Source organism: Pteropus alecto, unplaced genomic scaffold (genome assembly GCF_000325575.1).
Source record: "Pteropus alecto unplaced genomic scaffold, ASM32557v1 scaffold131, whole genome shotgun sequence".
Lineage (NCBI taxonomy): Eukaryota > Metazoa > Chordata > Mammalia > Chiroptera > Pteropodidae > Pteropus > Pteropus alecto.
In genome coordinates, this window is record NW_006434709.1 from 22,783,706 (window position 1) to 22,803,707 (window position 20,002).

General features: G+C 35.0%; 1 protein-coding gene across 3 annotated transcripts in view; it reads right to left on the reverse strand.

Moving 5' to 3' along the window:
* The window catches only part of EML4 (echinoderm microtubule associated protein like 4), a 133,119-nt gene that overhangs the window by 7,632 nt on the left and 105,485 nt on the right, over positions 1–20,002 (reverse strand). For all 3 annotated transcript variants that reach the window (XM_015587538.2, XM_006909645.3, XM_006909644.3), the window contains 6 exons: positions 19,231–19,382; positions 17,611–17,736; positions 17,399–17,530; positions 16,608–16,675; positions 7,643–7,731; positions 6,164–6,261 (listed from right to left, as the gene is read on the reverse strand). In XM_015587538.2, coding sequence (XP_015443024.1) covers positions 6,164–6,261; positions 7,643–7,731; positions 16,608–16,675; positions 17,399–17,530; positions 17,611–17,736; positions 19,231–19,382 — 665 coding nt within the window. The remainder of the gene's footprint in view (positions 1–6,163; positions 6,262–7,642; positions 7,732–16,607; positions 16,676–17,398; positions 17,531–17,610; positions 17,737–19,230; positions 19,383–20,002) is intronic.

The window sequence follows — 20,002 nt, forward strand, 5'->3', positions numbered from 1 at the left end:
CAAATCCTTTTCATAGTGCACATGAATCTGATGCCTGGCTCTGGCACCTATAGCCATGCTTCTAAGATAAGAAAACTGTTACATGAATAACCAGATTAATCATGGCAAAGTACAGTCCTCTAAGAAGTATTCATCCTAACGTAGAAGTATTTAAATTACCTGAATCTCTGTGAAAAGCCTTTAAGAGCATTACTGAGATCATCAAAAGCACTATACATATACATAAAATTCGTGTAACTCATGTCTGTTGGACACAGCATATTTAGAAGGTAAATCAATATTTCCTCAAAAAGGACTCCAGTAGGAAAAGTAAATTCATACCGTATGGATCCCAATAAATAAGCAAAGAAAAGATTAAATGCAACTGTTCGGGATCTCTTATCCTACCTTCCTAGACACCACCTCACAGTGCCCTTGCCCCATGCAACTCATAGGCCATGGAAGGTACAGGCACAGCTTGGGAGAAAAGAGCCTCAAACATCACCCTAAGGGCAGAGATACAGGAGCAAAATCCAGTATACCTCCTTGAACCTTACTTCATTATTGAAACACTGCATTCGTTTTTATGGGTTATTTTCTTGGAGATTTCTAGGTAAACAGTTAAAAACTTTTTGACTCTTTTTGATATATATTTTCAATTACCAAAATCCTGGCAAAAGAACATTTTTTACCAGAACTCTTTGCCTATGCCATCAGACTTTGTAATGTTTAGTACATCACTTGTAACTTCGAGATACTATATCTCTAGGCTAGGATCTGAGTACCAACGTTAAAAGTACACAGTAATTTGAGTCAAACAAAGGCATTATGTTGCATTAAGGTGCATAATAAAATAGTCCTATGTAAACAGAATGGAATCCTTAGGTCAGTCGTAACATAAACTCGAGGAAAATAAGCATTTGTTTGTAATTAGAAAACAATTTTGAACTTTCATAGATTCATGTTAAATGTTGAAAAACACCTCTAGGTACAACCCAGGGCTCATCTAGTTACTGAGAATAATGCTACTGCTGCTGGTAATAACACCTAACATTTACTGAGTACTTTTTATGTATATGGCATTAAGTATTTTACAAATATTATGAACTCTAAATCTCATAGCAGCCTTAACTGAGGATGCCCACTTAGTAGCAGAGAGAGATGAAGTAACTTTTGGACTCACAGTCCAAAGAACTGGTGGAGCCAGAGTTCAAATCCAGGTCAGATGATTCTGGACCAAATTAAGCACAACATTTAAATCATGCTTATCTTCTACTTACTTCGATAACATTAAAGAGAGCAGAAAGCAATTTAAAAGTAGCATTAAAAGGGAATATGTAAGTCATCGAGACCTTTTCAGTACATTTCAAAACAGTACAGGAAAAGTTGAAGTAAAACCTTACAATACTTAACAGTAACAAGACTCAGAGATCTTTGAGAAAATCACCCAGCAGACTTCAAATTCTATTTAGCTATAAAATCCTTCTGCCACCTTAAATCTTAAGAAGCCCACTATGTAAAACAAAAACAGATCTATGCCAGCCCACCAGCCCAGCCCCACCTCCAAAATCCCAGGGCTTAGATTTAAAAAGAGCTTATGAACCCAAAGCCGCCTTAAAAGTTTTTCTATAGCAGCAGTTACAAAGTATCAAGCTGCTTATAGTGACTGTATGTCATCATGAACCCATAAATCCTATAATTTAGTCAAACAGCTTTTTAAAATATTTACTAAACAATGAGAAGATGGAAGTTCTCATGGGAAGTAAAAGGAAAAAGATCATTTTAAATTATTTGATCTAATTAGGAGGAGCAAAAGGCCACAGATCAGGTCAAGTAGGTTTGCAGTTCGGCTGGAGGGAGACCTGAAGAACCTAAGGACATCGAGAAGGCACTATGCTCTCAGGGGCAAACATGGGAAATGAGAGAGCAGAGTCAGGCCACAGAAGAGGAAATGAAAGGCTGTCATGAACAGCATAGAGGGATGACTCCCTTCTACCTCTCTTCTCTTCTATCCCTCAGCTGGCCCCGAGAGTTCAAGTTCATGAAGAGCAAATTATTTCTAGGAAGATCGCTAGGGTTCCTTCAAAGAGATGGGCCAGGACCAGCCATGTATAGTAAACCTGAGGTATTTGTGAGGTGGTATTTGCCACACAGTAGCAAGTACAAAAGTAGCTTCGGCAGAAAATGTTTATTCACTCTTCTTAATATAGATCTTTGAGGGAACCACATGTGAGCACTAATCTGTAAGAAGCAAATACTGAGCAGTGCTCTATCTTATTACTGCTTTCTTACATATTGAGATTTATGCCTTTCTGTGGAATTTGTGATTGTCATATTGCTGTTTCACAAGCAATGTCTTAATAGCTATAGTCCAGTGACACAGAGTGGCTACACTAAAATACGGGCCGACACCAAGCTTTAACGTACATGACAGAGAAAAAAGTCTTGTTGGTATACTGGGCTATCTGCAGAAATAAGAGGCAAATGAGGCATCTTACTCTTCCTTTCTGTACTACTCCAAAGTCAAACTCCTTTTAAAGTTGGAATGTGTTTACTTCATACTGCACCTATTTTCGCTTTGTTTCTAACAAAACGATTGTCTTAGAACTAAATGCAAAGGTTAGAAATGGGAGAGAGATAAGGGAAGAGACAGAGTATGTGGAAAAAGCTCTCAGCTGGATTCTTCTAGCATATGCTGTTTCAGGGTTCTAAGGATCAAGCAGAGACACATCAAAATTTTAACTCAGTCTTTATCACCTTTGGAGACTAGTTTATTCATGTACTTATACTGTAAGGTAATCATGTTATTTGAGATTGGTTTGATCAGAGGAGTTAGAACATAAAACAAAGAAATGGTGATAAAATGGTGATAAACGAGCTCCTGCTATATAGCTGCCTCACTTTTCTTATGCATGAAATGAAGTTGACCAGATAATGCTCCCTTCTGCCCTTTAAATGCTAAAAATTTTATCATTCTAAATGAGATCAGATTTAACATTTTTAAAGAACACCTAGAAGAGAGGCTACATAATAAATCTCCAAATTTAGAGTTTGTGCTAAGTTTTTTGAAACACTGATATTTTAAGTGGGTAAGGATAAACCAGGAAGATTATGAAAGATGTTTGGGGTCAGTAGAAAATGGAAATAAGTTTCAATGAATGGAAGAGCAGGTTGTGTGTTTATGAAAACTACAATGGATGTTCCCTCAAAACCTCTGAGAGTTAAACTTTAGAATTAACATAAAATAAATTAGTGCAGAAAAAGGCAAAGTAAGAGTCACAATAGCTCTAGGGCCGGCAATTCTAGAGTACAACCTGACTGCATGTATGAATCTACCCAAAGAAAGGGTTATTCAGATGGGGTTGGGGTATGGCGGTCTGCAAAGAAAAAAGAACAAAGGCAAAGGTGGATAGCACCCACTTGCCTGAAGGGAAGTACTGGCCAGAGGATGCTCATGTCCTGTCCCCTTGGCATTTATATATCTGCTTTAAATGAATAAACTAGTATTCTGATTATGAGTTGGTTTCCTGAAGCTTGCTTACAGAGAGACAACTTACAGGATTCAGTCCCTTGCCAGTTAATAGCTCTTGTCGCAAACTGATGTTTTATAAACCAGCTTTGGAGAACTTGGATGATGTAAGCCTATCTCTCTAAAAATGGATCTTGTCTTGTTTCTTAGCTTATGAGATTGTGAGCAAGGCCTTGGCTTGTAATCACCATGCCACTGATTGATTAGCCAGCTGCTGTCTACCAAGAAGTGCTTCCTTCATGTGCTTGGATTTGGATACCAGTCATCTTCTCAACTGACATTTCCACAGAAAGTGAAGAGGCACAGGCTCCAACTGCTTGATTAAAATTTGCTAGAGGGACATTTTCTAAAGTTTGAAATGTGCTTCTGAGCAACAGTGGTCACTTAAATATTGACTAGTAACAGGAAAGTATTGGAAATAGAATAGAAAACAGCATTTGTAGTTGGAACTCTGACAGTAGTTCCAGTTGCCACATTTTAACAAAGACCTAATCTTCACAACAATCCTATAAAGTAGGAACTATTATAATCTCCAATTTTAAGATAATAAAATTAAGAATCAGAGAAGTTAATTAACTTGCCTAAAGTCACATATTAGTAAGTTGCAGAGCCAGCATTAGCCCTGTTTTGTCTGTCCTATATCACAGTAGACAACACACAAAAGCAGTTAATATGAAACTGTAAGACCAGCTGGTGGAAATAGACAGCAAAGGAGAAGTGATAGCTGGAAGCAAAGCAGAAAACAGAAGATAATTAGAAAAGCAGAATAATCGAGCCATTCATTATAGCCTCAAATAGTACTATAAACTTTAACCGTTCCTTAGGATATCTCAAAATAATACCTTCAAACACTCGAAAGATAAAAGCTGCCTAAACTGGAGAAAGCCAAGTCTCATACAATTGATAAACTTGCCATTTCTCAATACTTCTAAAATCATTTTCATTATCCAATGTCACACATTGCTATTTCTTCTCTGAATCAGTTGCTGTACTGTAAGAGCATAATACAATCATATACATCTTGCAAAATCTGAGGCATTATTATATATTAGAAAGTTTGCTCTACTAAGAGGAGAACAGGGTTCAAGTCCTGGATCTGCCATTATGTGACCAAGATGTGACCAAGGACAAGTCATTTATCTTCTCTGAAACTCAGTCTCATCTGGAAAATGAGGGCTGAGCTAAGTGTGTGCTACCTGTAACTATTATGATCCCACAAGATTAAATTATATTTGATATACTCTGTTTATTAAGACATGGATTTTAAAAAAGGTTGAGGTAAAAAATAATTAAGAAAAATTTGGTGCCCGGTAGGGTAAACTTTAGTAATCTGAAAATTCCTTTCTGTGGAACATTTAATTTAATCATGTTGTACAATGAGGAGTTATTATATTCTTACATATCACAAATATGAAAATAATTGACTAAAATATAGATTTACATAAATTAATGGACAATGATTTATAATTGTTGTCAAGGTAAACCAAAATATTTTGGATAAATTCTAAAACCTTTAGGTTGCTTGTAGACTAGTTTATAGGCTGGTTTTAGCATATGATACAAAATATGGGGGAAAAAAAAAGTCATCTTCAAATAGTAAATGAATGGTCTTGTTTTGGGTTATGTATATGCTTCTAAAAACTAGTTCTTTTATTTATTCCCCTAAAACTATTTTGTGATTAAGACTTAAAAAATCTGTGCCACTAATCACTAATTCACTAAGTGATTTGCTATAATCCTAAATTAACTTCCTAACACCATACATACCAAGCTACCTCATTTTTCTATAAATAATAGTTAACATATATTGAGTACTTATATGCCAAGCACTATTCTAAGTATTTTATATGCATTAACTTGTTTTAATTCAGTGAAGTAGAACCTGCTATTGTCCTTATCTTGTAGAAGTAGAAGGTTTAAGCAGTTAGCTCAAGGTCATACTAGCTTATAAATGGTGAAATAAGAATTCAAATCCAGGTAGTCTGATCCTAAGGCTGTGCCTTTAGGCCACTGTACAATACCACATGCCTTTCTTGTCCTGTCCTCAGCTTGAATGTGTACTTTTCAAGGACAAGGAACAAATCTTATGTGTACTGCCAGTGCCTAGAACATTCTCTAGTTAGCAGAATACCTGCCATGAGGTAAGTACTCAGTATATCTATAGAAGTGAATCTAATCTTTATCTTATGGTAATAATCTAGTGAATCAGAAATGGGCAACAAATTAAAGGAAATACATTTCTGTTAATTAATGAGACAAATCTCTATAAATTATTTTAGTCCAAGGGAGGTGATACAGGAAATTGCAGAGTGGGCAGAAACATGGGACGATGGGATTAAAGGTGAAATACCCTTTCATTTCTGAGTCACTCCATTTTCAAAATGTGTTATTCTACGGCTTTCTCTGTGGAAATAGCTTTAAGAAACCACCTTAAAATTAGAGACCAAACTCCCATTAGAGGAGAACCCTTTCAAGAGTACAGGGAACTATAATATTCTCTGCTGTCAGGTAGTCTGTTTTCAAAGACAGAGATTAAAGTTTAAAGCAGCTAAGGATACAGAACAATGTATACGTCAGTGTAAACATTTAACTCTTTTTTTAACAGAAGTAAAATTAACCGTTTTACAACTTAATTTATTTTAATTCACTACTTACAGTGCACTTTCCATATCTGCTATATTTTCTTCCATTTTCTGAGACTACATAGAGGTAAATAAAGTTGTCGTGAGATCCTACAGCCAAGAAGGTGCCATCTAGAATGAAACAGGAAAAAGTGCTGACTAGAGAAATATACTGGTAGATTTATTTACTGTTATTTTATTCAACCTATACTAAATGATATTTTACAAATGTTAAATCTCATCAATTTTATTGTTATTTGGTTATTTGATGAATGAATCCTTCCATCACTATGCACATCTGAAAAACAAATGCACATCAAGTCCAGTACACAGTCCCTTTTTGGAGATACTCATAGGCCTTGGACTCTACCCTTGCTCTAGCCTCGTCCCCTAGTTTAGCTACAAACTGGCCCCAAGAAGGGTAACCTGCTTTTATGGGCCTAAGTACACAGTATTCATACCGCAAGTTGAGTGTGCAATTGCTCATTTCATCTGAGTACTACATATGACCTCTCCAACTACAAGGTAGGTTTCTCTTGGGAAGAGACCTAGTTCTCTTCTTTCTGGTCTCCCCTCCCCTATCACATTTACCACACAGCAGATGGTCAATAAAGTCCAACTGATCTGTGGATTCTAATCACTACATTTGCAGTAGTTATTTATTATTACAGCACTGAAAAAAGCCAATCCCAAGTAGAAAACCTTTTCTGCTTCAACTATTGCCAGGCTTATAGCTTGAAGCAAACACCTTTCCTTACTTTTCCAACTCAGAGGACAGTATTCGGTGTTCCCCTGAAACAACTTAAAATCAATAAAAAAGATCCTTTGGATCCCACACTGATCCAACAACTACTGGAATATATTTTCGAATATAAGCAAATGTCACTCAAACTAACTCCAGGGAAGATAATATGAATCAAAAACAATAATAAGGGAAAAGGAAATTGGAATACTATGGAAACAATATTTTGAATAAAGTAAAAAGAATTATTCAAACCAGGCTAAACAAATTTATCAAATTCTTATAATGAATTGCTGAGTATTTTATCTAATTAACCATCACTGTATAACCACTAACGATGTAACTAGATTTTAAAGAACATGAAGGGTCTACAAAATTAGTGTATTTTGAATAGTACCATTTCCTTTATATTCTCTTACATACAAAGAAAGGTTGCTAAAGAGATGTTCAGACTGTTACCTATTCAGAATTCGAAGTATGTGTAGTTCCAAAAAAAAAAGGGAGTTGACTGCACTGTATTCTGCTTGCAACTGCAAATGCAGTTGCAACAGTTTGTTACAAATCTATGTTTGCTTGATGATTTAGAATGCTGTTTAACTTTAGCAAATCTTTTGCAGTTTTCTGCAGCAGAATTTAATCTGATGTTGGGGAAACATATTAAATACTTGACAACTCTACAGGGAGTAGAGAAAAAAGTAGCTTTATTGGAAGTGAAAATGTGCAATTATGGAGAAATGCTGCAAATGCCAGGGTGGGGATAAATCTGCCTACCTACTGAGTAGCGCATCACAGAGAGCTGTTCATTCCCATCTGTGTGGATAGAAACTAGATCTCTGGTTTCTGCATCCAGAACAAACCACCTGTTAAGAAGTAAAATTCAAAATATTTTCCATATATTAGCATTTATAGGAAAAAGTGATTACTGACTTTTCCCTTTTAATTTTTTAAAATTAATAAATATTAATAATTCCCTTAAGTATGACATGTTTCCCTCTTCTAATGAGGATAAATTCACTTTGCAAAATGTTGCTAGAGACAACATAAATATACGGGCCTGGGCATGTTCTCATTTCTATTTAGGTAGTCACTGAATGTCAACAGTGTCTCTTTGCTAGGCACTAAAACGGAGTAAGAGGACAGGATCAGTGTTCTTGATGATTATATTAGCATTGAGGAAAAGGAAATGAGCCAACTGAAACAAATTAAATGACAATCTTGGTGATGGTGACTATATATAGAGAGTAGAGGAACTCTCATAAGGAAAATGAATGGAGACAGACACAGAAAAACCTTTAGGGAGGATGTAGGATATGAGCTGAGCTAACCACAGGGAAAAAAGCACAGCAATTCAGGCAAGAGTAAAGCTGCACAGCTATGGAGGTGGGAAGGAATATGGACAGAGTGAAGGTAGGGAAAAGCAGAGGGCCATTCATTTGGTGTGATTTCAAAAGAACCAGCAGAGGGCGCACTGCCTCTTCAATACCTCCAACTAAATTGAGACAGTTTCTCGTTCACATTTACGTAAGTGAAAATGTAAAAGTCTCTTGAGAGGTAAAACAATGCCTTAAATCCAACTACATAATAAATGACGCTTATTGGGCCTTTTTCTAAGAGCACCTGAAGAAAGGGATGGTGTTTCTGAACATGGCAAAATGAATGACTAAAGCCTGGGTAAGTGAGAGGAGGCAGGATATAGGCAGTATGCATCACTGGTCGGAGGAGTTTAGAGTTGAGCACCGCCTGGTTCAGATTAGGCACTAAAAATATTTGTAGAATGAATCAATGAACTTAAACATAAATCTTGAACATGATAAACCACAAATGTTAGTAAGAATTACTTAACAGGAGTGCAGTGTGCAGGAAGAAATGTTTGGGGTGGAGAGAATGGGACAAGACTACAAAATAAAATCACTATCCAAATCTCATATACCTGGATGGGACAAGAACGGCTTTTAAAAATTATTCAGATGGAAAACATTCCACCAGTAATATAAGCCAATAACAAATCATGACAGCTCCTCTTAATACTGAAGCTAATTTTATAACATCTAGAAAGAGACCACTTTCAGACTAAAAGAAATACTATTTCGGAGAGGAAAAGGCTTTAACGAATTTTTTTAAATGGAATGTTTAGTAGTGTGTTTCACATGCTTTAGTGTTCTCAAGGTAGGAGATCAAAGACTAAAAGATCCCAACTCTATATCAATGAAATCCCTCTCTACTTAACCTACCTTTTCTGTTTCTATAATTACATATCAGAGGTTAATTCTTCTACTTTTGGGAAGTAGTTTTTAGTTTTAATGACAAAGTTACTGAATTATAAGTAAACAACTTCCATATGGACCACCCTTAAGAGCTCTCTTCATTGCATGAGTTATTTCTATCTTCAGAAAAGATTTTTGGGCTCAGGACCTCTGCCTCTAACAAAGGTATGGAGAAGAAAACAAATCCTGTAGCAAAGGGAATTTTCTAGAAATAAATATTTAAGTTTTCACTGCGTTGAACTTATTCTAGTCTAGAGTATATACATTGGAACCAAGCTTCTGCTTTAAGTTAATCTGGAATCATGATGGGGCTCTAAGGACCTAATGGCCTAGAAGACCTAATGGATCCTTCCAAGCGTAACTGCTCAGCATTCACAATGGGAGATCTTTGGTCATATATTTAAACTAATCTGATTTGTGAGTCAAATATCAAAATGGAGCATCATCATTTGACCTGATGACTTTTTTAAAAGATACTGTATTGATTTCATTAGTGGCAAAAAAAAAGAAAAGTATCATACTTTAAAGTCTGTAAATGAATAGATAGGTTCATAATGAGTTAAAAAATATTCATCATAATGTAAAGTGTGTCCTTTAGGTGGCAGGTCTGTAACTTTCACCCCACCTTGCTTTATGATCTATTTAAAAGAACAGGAATGTGGCTTTATAATCAGAGAAATGTAAAGTTAAAAACAAGGAGGAAGAAGAGCCCATTTCAACCCTCATTTTACAAATAAGAACAATGAAATTCTATGATGTCAAAACACCTGACCAGTCATCAACTGACTAGTTAGTGGCAGAACCAGGATAAATCTGGTCCTTGTGCTTCTCACTGTATCACACCAGGGAAGGGTGTGATCCCACCGAAAGTGTTTCCTGTCTTTGAAATACACTAATATTTAGAGATTTAGAGAAGAGGAGTCAAGAAAGGAGGCAGAATAGTTCATAATCTAAATCGGGAGAAAGAATGAGTTAATAAAGTGGTAAATAGTTTGAAGTAATATGAATTACACATATAATAAGGATTCTGAAGTTTCCGAGGCAGGGAGTAATCACTGAGGATGTGGGTGATCTAGGATTTCATCACATCAAATGTGACAAGAATAGGTGGGACATAAATTAGTGGAGAGGAGTAGCTAAGAAAGTACAAAAGGGCTGGAGCATATATAAAGAACAACAAATTGACCATTCTGGCTGGAGTGGTGAGGGGAAAGATTTTCAAAATCTTTTAACGGGCTTTAAAGGCCAGGCCGACAAGTTTGGATTCTACTGTTTAGGTACTGAGGAGCCTTTAAAAACGTTCTTGTCCTGAATTCAGTTTCTTGAGTTTGCTCAGTCCATTCCTCTTGCTTGATATGAGCTCACTTTTCATTGCCTCTTCAAGATCCAAGAACTTCAAGGCAGCACCAATCCTACCGCCTCTGTGAAGTGTTCTCTGACCAATCAGGCTCACAGTGATTTCTCTGTTGATCTTCAAGCATTAGTGCCTGTTTATTCAAGTAATACTAAACTACTTATGTGATATGATATCTTTTATGATAGGGATCATATCTCATCCTTCTTTGTGCCATTCATTGCATTTAGTACAGTGCTTTACAAGTTATAGGAACTCAAAAAGCATTTGAAGAGTGACTGAGAAATGGAGAACTCAAGGGAGATTCATGCTGATGGAGTTCAAAGACACTTCTGTACCCTGGGGAATGAGCTAGGAATACCCATGGGCCAAGTTAAGGAACACCAAATTACAGAGGGAAAAGCTATTCTTTTCTAATTAGACGTTTTCTCTATAATTTGGTCAAAAAAAAAAAAAAGTCTCAGCTAGTGCTATTATGACTTTGACATCTTCATTTTGAAGAGAAGCATTTCTTATGCTCAGAACCTTTATAATCAACAGTATCTGGCTAGAATTTGCTAACATCTAGCTACATCACTGGCTCGCCAAGGTTACAGTCACTATCAAAACTGATAAATTGAGCTAGATCATTTAAGTCTCTCCAGGTCTAGGGTCCTCTGATCACATCAAAAACAAAAATTCTTTACTTACCCACTCCAGGCTCATTTTCCCAGCTTGCTTCCCTGTCAAAGCTATCTCTATCATTAGAGACCAGAAACTTTGGGGTCTTTGAAGTCATCTCTCTTTCTTTCCACCCTTATGTTATATATGTAATATGTTCTGTATTCTGACTCAATTCTGTAGATTCCTTTCTTTGAAACAATTCCCAACTTTAACTTTTGCTTTTTATTTCTCCCTATCTCAAGCCTATTGATTTCTCTAATTCTAAGTGTCTCACTTCCATTTACAAGCCTATAAAATGATTATGGCAAAAACTCCTTCCTTAAATACTATGTATGTTAGAATTACTTTATGTTGGTTGGAAATGGAACTAGGTCTAACTGAGACCAGAATAAGGTTTCATGTAAACTGCTTGGAGAATTTTGTCTGAGCTGATATAGACCTAACATCCTGATGGGATGATAAATATATATGTGGTTTCTCTGAGGTTTGGAGGTGGTATAAAGATTAAGTGTCTCTAAAAACTGGTTTTAAAAAACAGGAAGGGGAAGGATGATTAATTGAGGTCTTGAAAAAAATCAAGCAAAATGTATTTCTACCAGTAATTCAGAGATTACAAACTTTCAAGTTCATGGTTTGGGTTACCATGTATTAGGAGCTTTATGAAGAACTTTAAATCCTATCAAGAAACCCAAATTTTAAAAACTGAGAGGTTATAGTTAAAAATCATGTGTAGTATGCCTAGCTGTAATTTTTTAAATAGTTTAGTCATTGGTTCAATAAATCTAATATTTTGGTAACTAATGATTAATAATTACTAGTATATACTAATTTTTATCCATTTGTATGCTTTAAATCTTCATTTTAGGAGATATCAGCCTTATTAAAGTTCTTAGTGCCAGTACTAACTACCCTGATACCAAGACTGGACAAAGACATCAAAATATAATTACAGACCAGTATCTCTTATGAATATAGATGTAAAAATCTTCACCAAAATACTAACAAACTGAATCAAGCAACATATAAAAAGGATGCTACAGCATGACCAAATAGGATTTTTCTCAGGAATATAAGGTTGATTTCACATCTGAAAATCAATTAATGTAATACTCCATATTAATAAGGGACAAAATCCATGCTATCTCAATAGACCAGAAAAGGCATTTGACAAAATCCAACACCCTTTCATGATTAAAAATTAAACTTAGAAGAAAAATTCTTCAATATGACAAAGGGCATCTATGAAAAACCCACAACTAACATATTTACTGTGAAAGGCTGAATGCTTTCCCTCTAAGATAGAGAACAAGATAAGGATGACCACTCTTGCCATTTCTATCTGATATTGTGCTGGAGGTTCTAATTAGGACGGTTAGACAAGAAAAAGAAAAAGCATTCAGATTGGTAAGGAAGAAAACTATATGTACATATCATATGATCTTATATGTAGAAAACTCTAAGGAATCCACTATTAGAAGAAGCGAATTCAGCAAACAACTTGTCTTGTGCGGGACACAAAATCAGTATACAAAAACCAGAAGACTTAATATTGTTAAGATGGTGACATTCCCCCAAATTGATCTATAAAGAAAAAACAATCCCTACCCAAAATGTAGCTGACTTTGTGGAAACTGACATACTGATCTTAAAATTTAAGTGGAAATTCAAGAGCCTGAACAGCCAAACCAACCTTGAAAAAGAACAAAGTTGAGAGGACTCACATTTCTTGATTTCAAAACTTAGTGCAAAGCTACAATAATCAACATTGTGGTACTGGCATAAAGACAGACATATATATCATGGAATAGAAATGAGAGTCCAGGTAGAAACCCATACATTTATGGTTCATTTATTTTTGACAAGGTGTCAATAACTATTCAATGGGGGAAAGAATAGTCTTTTCAACAAATAGTGCTCTAACTGGATACCCACATACAAAAGAATGAAGCTGGATATCTACCTTACACCATATACAAAGATTAACTCATGATGAATAAGAAACCTAAAAGTAAGAGCTAAAACTACAAAATTACTAGAATGAGTAAATCCTTATGAAGAGATAAAAGAATAGATAAATTGACTAATGAAAATTTAAGTCTGTGCCACAAATGTTACCATCAAAAAAGTGAAAAGAAGCCTTGAAGTGAGAGAAAATACCCGCAAATCATAGATCTGATAAGGTACTGTATTCAGAATTATATAGAATTCTTACAACTCAACAATAAAAAGAGAAAACCAACTCAAAGATGGGCACAGGATCTGAACAGACATTTCTATAAAGAGGCGAAATAAGCACCTGAGAAGAGATACTCAACATCTTTAGCCACCAGAGAAATGCAAATCAGAAACACAATGAAAAAGCACTTCACACCCATTAGGATGGCTATAATCAAAATAGACAATGACAAGTGCTAGTGAGGATGTAGAGAAATTGGAACCCTCATACTTTGCTGGTGGAATTATAAAATGGTGTAGAAAACAATTTGGTAGTTCCTTAAAATATTAAGCATAGAGTTATCACATGATCCAACAACTCTACTCCTTGGTAGAGAGTAGAAATAACTAAAATACCAATCAACTGATGAAGCAGGTATATCCATACAATGGAGTATTATTTGGCCACAAAAAGAAATGAAATACTTATATATGCTATACAACATGGATGAACCGTGACAATAACATGTTAAGAAGCTAGTCACAAAAGACATGTTGTATGATTCTATTTATATGAAATGTCCAGAATAGGCAAACCCACAGAAACAGAAAGAAGACCAGCTGCCTACAGCTAAGAGGAAGTAGATGGGGATAACAAGGAGTGATTACTAATGAGTATAGTAAAGTTTCTTTTGGGTTAATGAAAATGTTCTGAAATCAGCTTGTTATGATGGTTGCACAATCCTGTGAACTTACTAAAATCTCTTGAACTGTGTACTTTAAATGGATGAATTTTATGGTATATGAATTATAATTCAATAAAACTTAAAAAGAATCCTTATTATGTGAAGATAAGCATGTTAAGGAAGTACTATGTCCACTTAGGGCTATGCAATTACTTTTTTTCCCTTTGAAATTATATTAGCAATATATTCTTTTAAAATTATAATTTTATTTATCACTATTTATACATGTACTTATTTCTTGATTATAAGAAGTAGAATATTTCTAGACATGGACATGAGCCATCTTTAAACATACTACTAGTCACTTTTTATGAATCATACACAATTAGACATGTGTTGCTTTATACCAAAAAAAAATTCCTTGCCCTAAGTGTGACCATTTTTTCAGGCTTACGGTCAGTGATAATAATCTGAATAGCTACGTTGAGGAATTTTCAGTTTTAGATGATATAGCCAGGTATTCACAGACCCATGTTAAAAATAAAAATAAATGAGAACGTTGAGAATCATCAGAATCTAATCAGATGTGAAACCAAAGACAGGAGTTATGTACAGAATGAACTCCGATAACTGTATCTCCCCTAAATCCTAAATATTCCCCTACTCCACACCAGAAAGGACTGACTGCCAGCACTTTTTACTTAGTTGTCACGTCACTCTCATTTATAAGTGTCTTCTACTCACAACTCCAAAAGGAAGTAACAGGCTTAATGCAGGCTTAAGTCACTTAAATTGAGTGACTTCATTTTAAGCTTGTTAATAATGACTTCAAATCAGCATAATGACTTCAAATCAGCGACATATATGTTAGAAAGTAATTTCAGTGAGTTTAAATCAAAGCAGTTTTTCCTTAAAAATTAGGGCTCAGGGTAGAACCTGAGTTCAAATCCAAGCTCAATTACAAGTGATTGAAACTCTAATGGGTCTTGGTTTCCTGTATGTGCAATGGAGAAATTAATATTCTGTTCAGCTTTTGTGATGGTTTAAAGTAATATATAAAAATAATTTAGTATAAGATCTGTCATTGGATCCTGACTAAATGTTAGCTCTTACCCTTATTTCACTGACTTTAGCATTTGTGATATCTGTTCAGCTGAACTGAATTCCTTTGAGTTTTCTGAAAACCAGTTCAATACTGTAACTTCAGTTGTTATGTGCTTAAGACTAATTTTTTTTAGGTAAAATAGAAAATAATTTCCTCCAGAGTGACCTGTCATACACCTTTTTAGTCCACATCTAAGTAATACTCTAGTACTGACATGTAGTTTGAGGAAATCTGAGATAGTAAAGCCATCTATATTTGCAAGTTATTCCCAATTCTACCCCAAGCAGCCCAATTCTAAAATTCAGTTATTTCACAACCACTCAAACAGCATCTCTAGTTCCACAGCCACATTTCAGTGTATCTTTACTTGAAAGACCTGTTTTTCCATGATTCTGAAAGATTTTGTAGCACTATATATATATAACACTATATATGTGAATTTGAATGTTTAGACTGTCCAAAAGTGTTCATTTGTGTCCAACAGCCAAAGAGAAAATTCTGTTACCAAAAACTCTAAATGACTAAATTTAGTTAGAATTAAATGAACTGGCTGATTTAAAATATTTGTCGCATAAAGAAAAATACTTATGTAAGCGTGCTCACAACAGTTTCACCTCATTAGAAATCTGTTTATTAACCAATGTCACCCCAATAATTTTAATTAAAAAAAAAAAAAAAAAAGAAATCTGCCTTTCACATTTTCTATGGGTTTAACTTCCGGACACTGACTTCATATTTTTCCTTTGCCTCTTTAAAAAAGAAATTAAGTTATTTGTGATGAGCGTTAATTATTAGCAGAGGCAATAAAAAGGACTCAATTAAAAATATACAGGTAATAAATGTTACTCAGTAACCATGGAAAGGTACCATACTAGGTCTGCGAAGACAAGTAATTAATAACAATTTCAGGACATATACCTTCATTATCAGTCTGTGTAGCATTCAAAAAGACAGGATAACAAAGCTATAGCACAAACTTATAAAAGCTCAACTGGGTTATTTCAGCTTTAATTCCCTTCCCTTTAGATAGACATTTTCTGATACTACAGAAAATTTCACAAAGGAGAATAAAGTCTCTTGAATGATCACCTCCCCAATGAAGCCTACCCTGACTACCCTATATATTATTTTGCAACTGTACCACCTCCCAATCCCTCTACCACAACCATGGCTCTTAACATTTTCTAGCTTAATTAGTGATAACGTTTATTTTTTATTCTGCCTCCACCCCAACACACGGTAAAATGTGGGCTCCACAACAAGGACAGGGATTTTTGTTTTGCACTCTAATGTAGCCTGAATGCCCACAATAGTGTCTAACAAATGGTAGGTGCTCAATACATAATTATAGATGATTGAATGTATATATGTAACAGATAAGAGCAATAAGCATATCAGTGTGCCACTTAAAAGATTAATTCTCCAGCTCAGAGAGAGAACATCCCTTAACAACAGTTAAACATCCCACCACTTTAAATTACTCAGCTCACATTTCCCTTAAAGACCCTACCTGCCTGAGTGCGTTCCTATGGCCACCACTGTGCCACTTGGATGAAAATCTGCACAGTGTCCTGGTTCCTAGAAGAGAGACAGACAGCTGTTGGGGAGTACATGAGAAAGTCTCCCTAGATCTGTGGGAACAGTGGCAAAAACTTATTTGAAAATAACTTGTTTCATATACACATGGAATTCCAATCAACTTCGTTGTAGCCAGTGGGAAATATCACATGGATATGAGAGGAAAAAGAACTTCAGAGCAGGAAGGGATATGCTGGCAGAGTGGTGAGGGAAAAAGACAGCCAGTTTGTGGCTAGGCAGTGAAATAATAATAAGGATAATTCGACTTCTTTAGAGTCTGCAAAGAACATGTATATACCTTTTGGGCTAGAAAAGGTGGATACATGCAAAGAACATGTATATACCTTTTGGGTGGAGTAGGGAGAAAATACAGTAAGAGACCAACTCGAAAAGAAGACAGTAGAGTCTAGTAGTGAGCAGCACTTACGGAATCCAACCGCACCACTACCAGGGGCCCAAATATTTCCATAACAATTAATACTCCATAAATATGTGAAATCTTTTTGATTTTTACTATTGAAACTGACAGAAAAGTTGAGTTTCTGCCTTGGTAATTTGCTTCTTCGGAGTGGGTTCATGTTATACTTTGTGACTAAACACTCTCCCCATTTACTCTAAACACTCTGTTTTAACTAATGCTGAGTTCTTTCTCCTTTGCTGCTCCCAACTGCTAGTCTGGGGAGTTTCTGTGGGAAGACTATGATCACATTTTGCTTTACTCACATCTACGAGCCTGGTCCATTCCAGCCTGTGCTCCACTGAGTTCCACATGCACACTTGTCTGTCCTGAGCACATGTCAAGAGCAAATCTTTGAAGGGATGTGTGGCAAGACCCCAAAGCTCATCTGTATGACCCTGAAGATAAAATACACCTATTGTTATAAGAACCAAAGGATATCATCAAAAACATCAATGGTTAAAATCATACAGCTTACCTGTACTTCTATTTGGAAGCCATCATTAAAAGTTCCCCGTAAAATAAAGTTTCGTGATGTGCCCACTAAAAATTGATCTGCCTTTCCTTCCGCTACAGCTCTGATTGTTCCATACTGATCAGGAACCTAAAAAAATAAATTTGTAATGTCACCATACACATACTAATATGCATTAATTATTACCTCAAGACTGCATTTATAGATGAAAGCAATTATGGGGAAATGATAGGATTCAAAATTTGAAAGTAATATGGTAATCTTATGCTAATAATAATTTATTTGTTCAATTATATTTTATTACACAGAAGTTATAATGTATTATTATCAACATTCTTTGCTTAGTCCATTTTAAACATATTTTATGTGATTTCAAGAGTTAAGGGTTAGCAATAGAAAGAGTAATTTCTATTGGATTACATGAAGGATGTGATCTGGTTTTGTTACTTACTAGTTATGTTATTTTAGGTAAGTCGTTTAGTCTAAGAAAAATTTCTTTCTATGTAATATGGGGATAATAATACATGTCCTACCTACTCTTGATTGTTAAAGATCAAAATATAAGCATAGTGCATATAAGATTTCTCTGTAAACTAAAAAGCAATATATTGTAAAGTGTTATAACTTTTATTAACAGGACTCCTTGAGAGAGTGATCTCATTTAATCCGCTACCTGGTATACTCTCAGCGAATGTTATATTAATATAAGCAGCCCAAAGAATGACTCTTTCTGAAACAATGTAAGTCTTTCTTCTTTATGAAGTAGGATCCAAAATTACTCCTAAAAGCACAAAAAAACTGAATTCTAAAAGCCAAATTTATGTTAGAAATGGCAAAGGGAGGATGAACTAGATGGTGCAGCTTTTGAATAAAAGGGTATGAAATAGTATGAACTTAAGCAATTCTTATCTATCTTCTCAGAAATAAAACTCAAGAGCAATACTATTAGGATCCTTTTTTTTCCCTTGAGATTTTGTTTGGGAAGCATGTTATCTGTGGAAAACACTAAGCACTAGTTCAAACTTTAAGTCATCAAAAAATAGAAGCAATATTAAACTCTATAAGATTTGCCCTTGCTTTGAGAATTACTGATCTAAAACACTATTTGTAACCATTTCACTTCCTGAGACCTCAATTCAATTACCAACCTTTCACTGAGCACACAACATCTGTCAGGTTTTATGGATACACTTGGTCCATGCCATGAAGCAGACGCATGGTAGATAATTAGTGATTCTCATTAAGCCCATTGTAAAAAAGATTATTTTTAAGTTTTAAAATTAAACTGGGCATTTCGTATATCTTGGAGTAGAATACAGTACTGGATGAATGCTTGTTGAATTTTAAGTTTGCACGATTTTATTTTTTGGATTACTAAAAAATAATCTCAGAAATACATAACAAGCAAGTTAATTATTCTACCTAATCTTTTTTTTAATCTTTCAAATTATTTTGTTTAATGAATGGTCCTTTATTTGTTTTGTTTTGTGTTTTGAGGAAATGATATGACAAGGACGTGCACCAATTTCTCAGAAAAGTGTAAGCTATCTTAATGTGGGACAAAAGACATGAGTTTAGAAGATTTACTATTTAAAAAATTTTAAGTTCCATTTCCATCCTTACCTCAATTTCTCTTTCAGGGTTCAGATCATGATCCCACAGAATTACTTTTCTGTCTTTTCCTCCTCCTGTTAATAACATCCCATTTCTCATCTGACAAAGTGTGAACACACTGCCATCATGAGCTTTGATTTGTTTGCTGATCTGATAAACACCTAATATGATATGGGAAAAATAAAGACTAGTGACAACATTTGCCATCAGACTCTAGGGGATTTTTGGAAGAAAACTTTAGCAGGACTTATGATGAGGTTACGTCCTGATAAACCTACAGTGAGTTGAAATTGAAAATGCATTTACTCTACCCAACTTACCAAACTGGCTTAGCCTAGCCAGTTTCTTCTAAATACATACAGCGTTAGAACCATCATAAAGTCAAAAAACTGTAAGTCGAACCGTAGTATAGAGTGAATAATCAAAAGCTCCTATGATTCAGCAATCGAAAAACTATTTTCAGCAAGTCTTCTGCAACATAGGTAGTGAAGTTTAATATGATCTTTTGCATTTGTATCAATATTTAGTTACTCAGAGTATTTCAAAATACGTTCTTACAAAAAGGTAAGTTAAAGTAGTGATAATAGATAACAGAACTTTACTATCTCTTATAATCGTCTTATATGGTAGTTAGGGTACTATTACTTTTCTGATTTTAAAAATGAAGACACAGAAGTATAGAAGTGGCTTAACCAATACCACAGTTAGCTAGTGACAAAGCCGTGACTGGGACTAAAGTCCCTTTCCTCAATGTTCCTTTAAGTTTGCAAAAAAAAAAAAC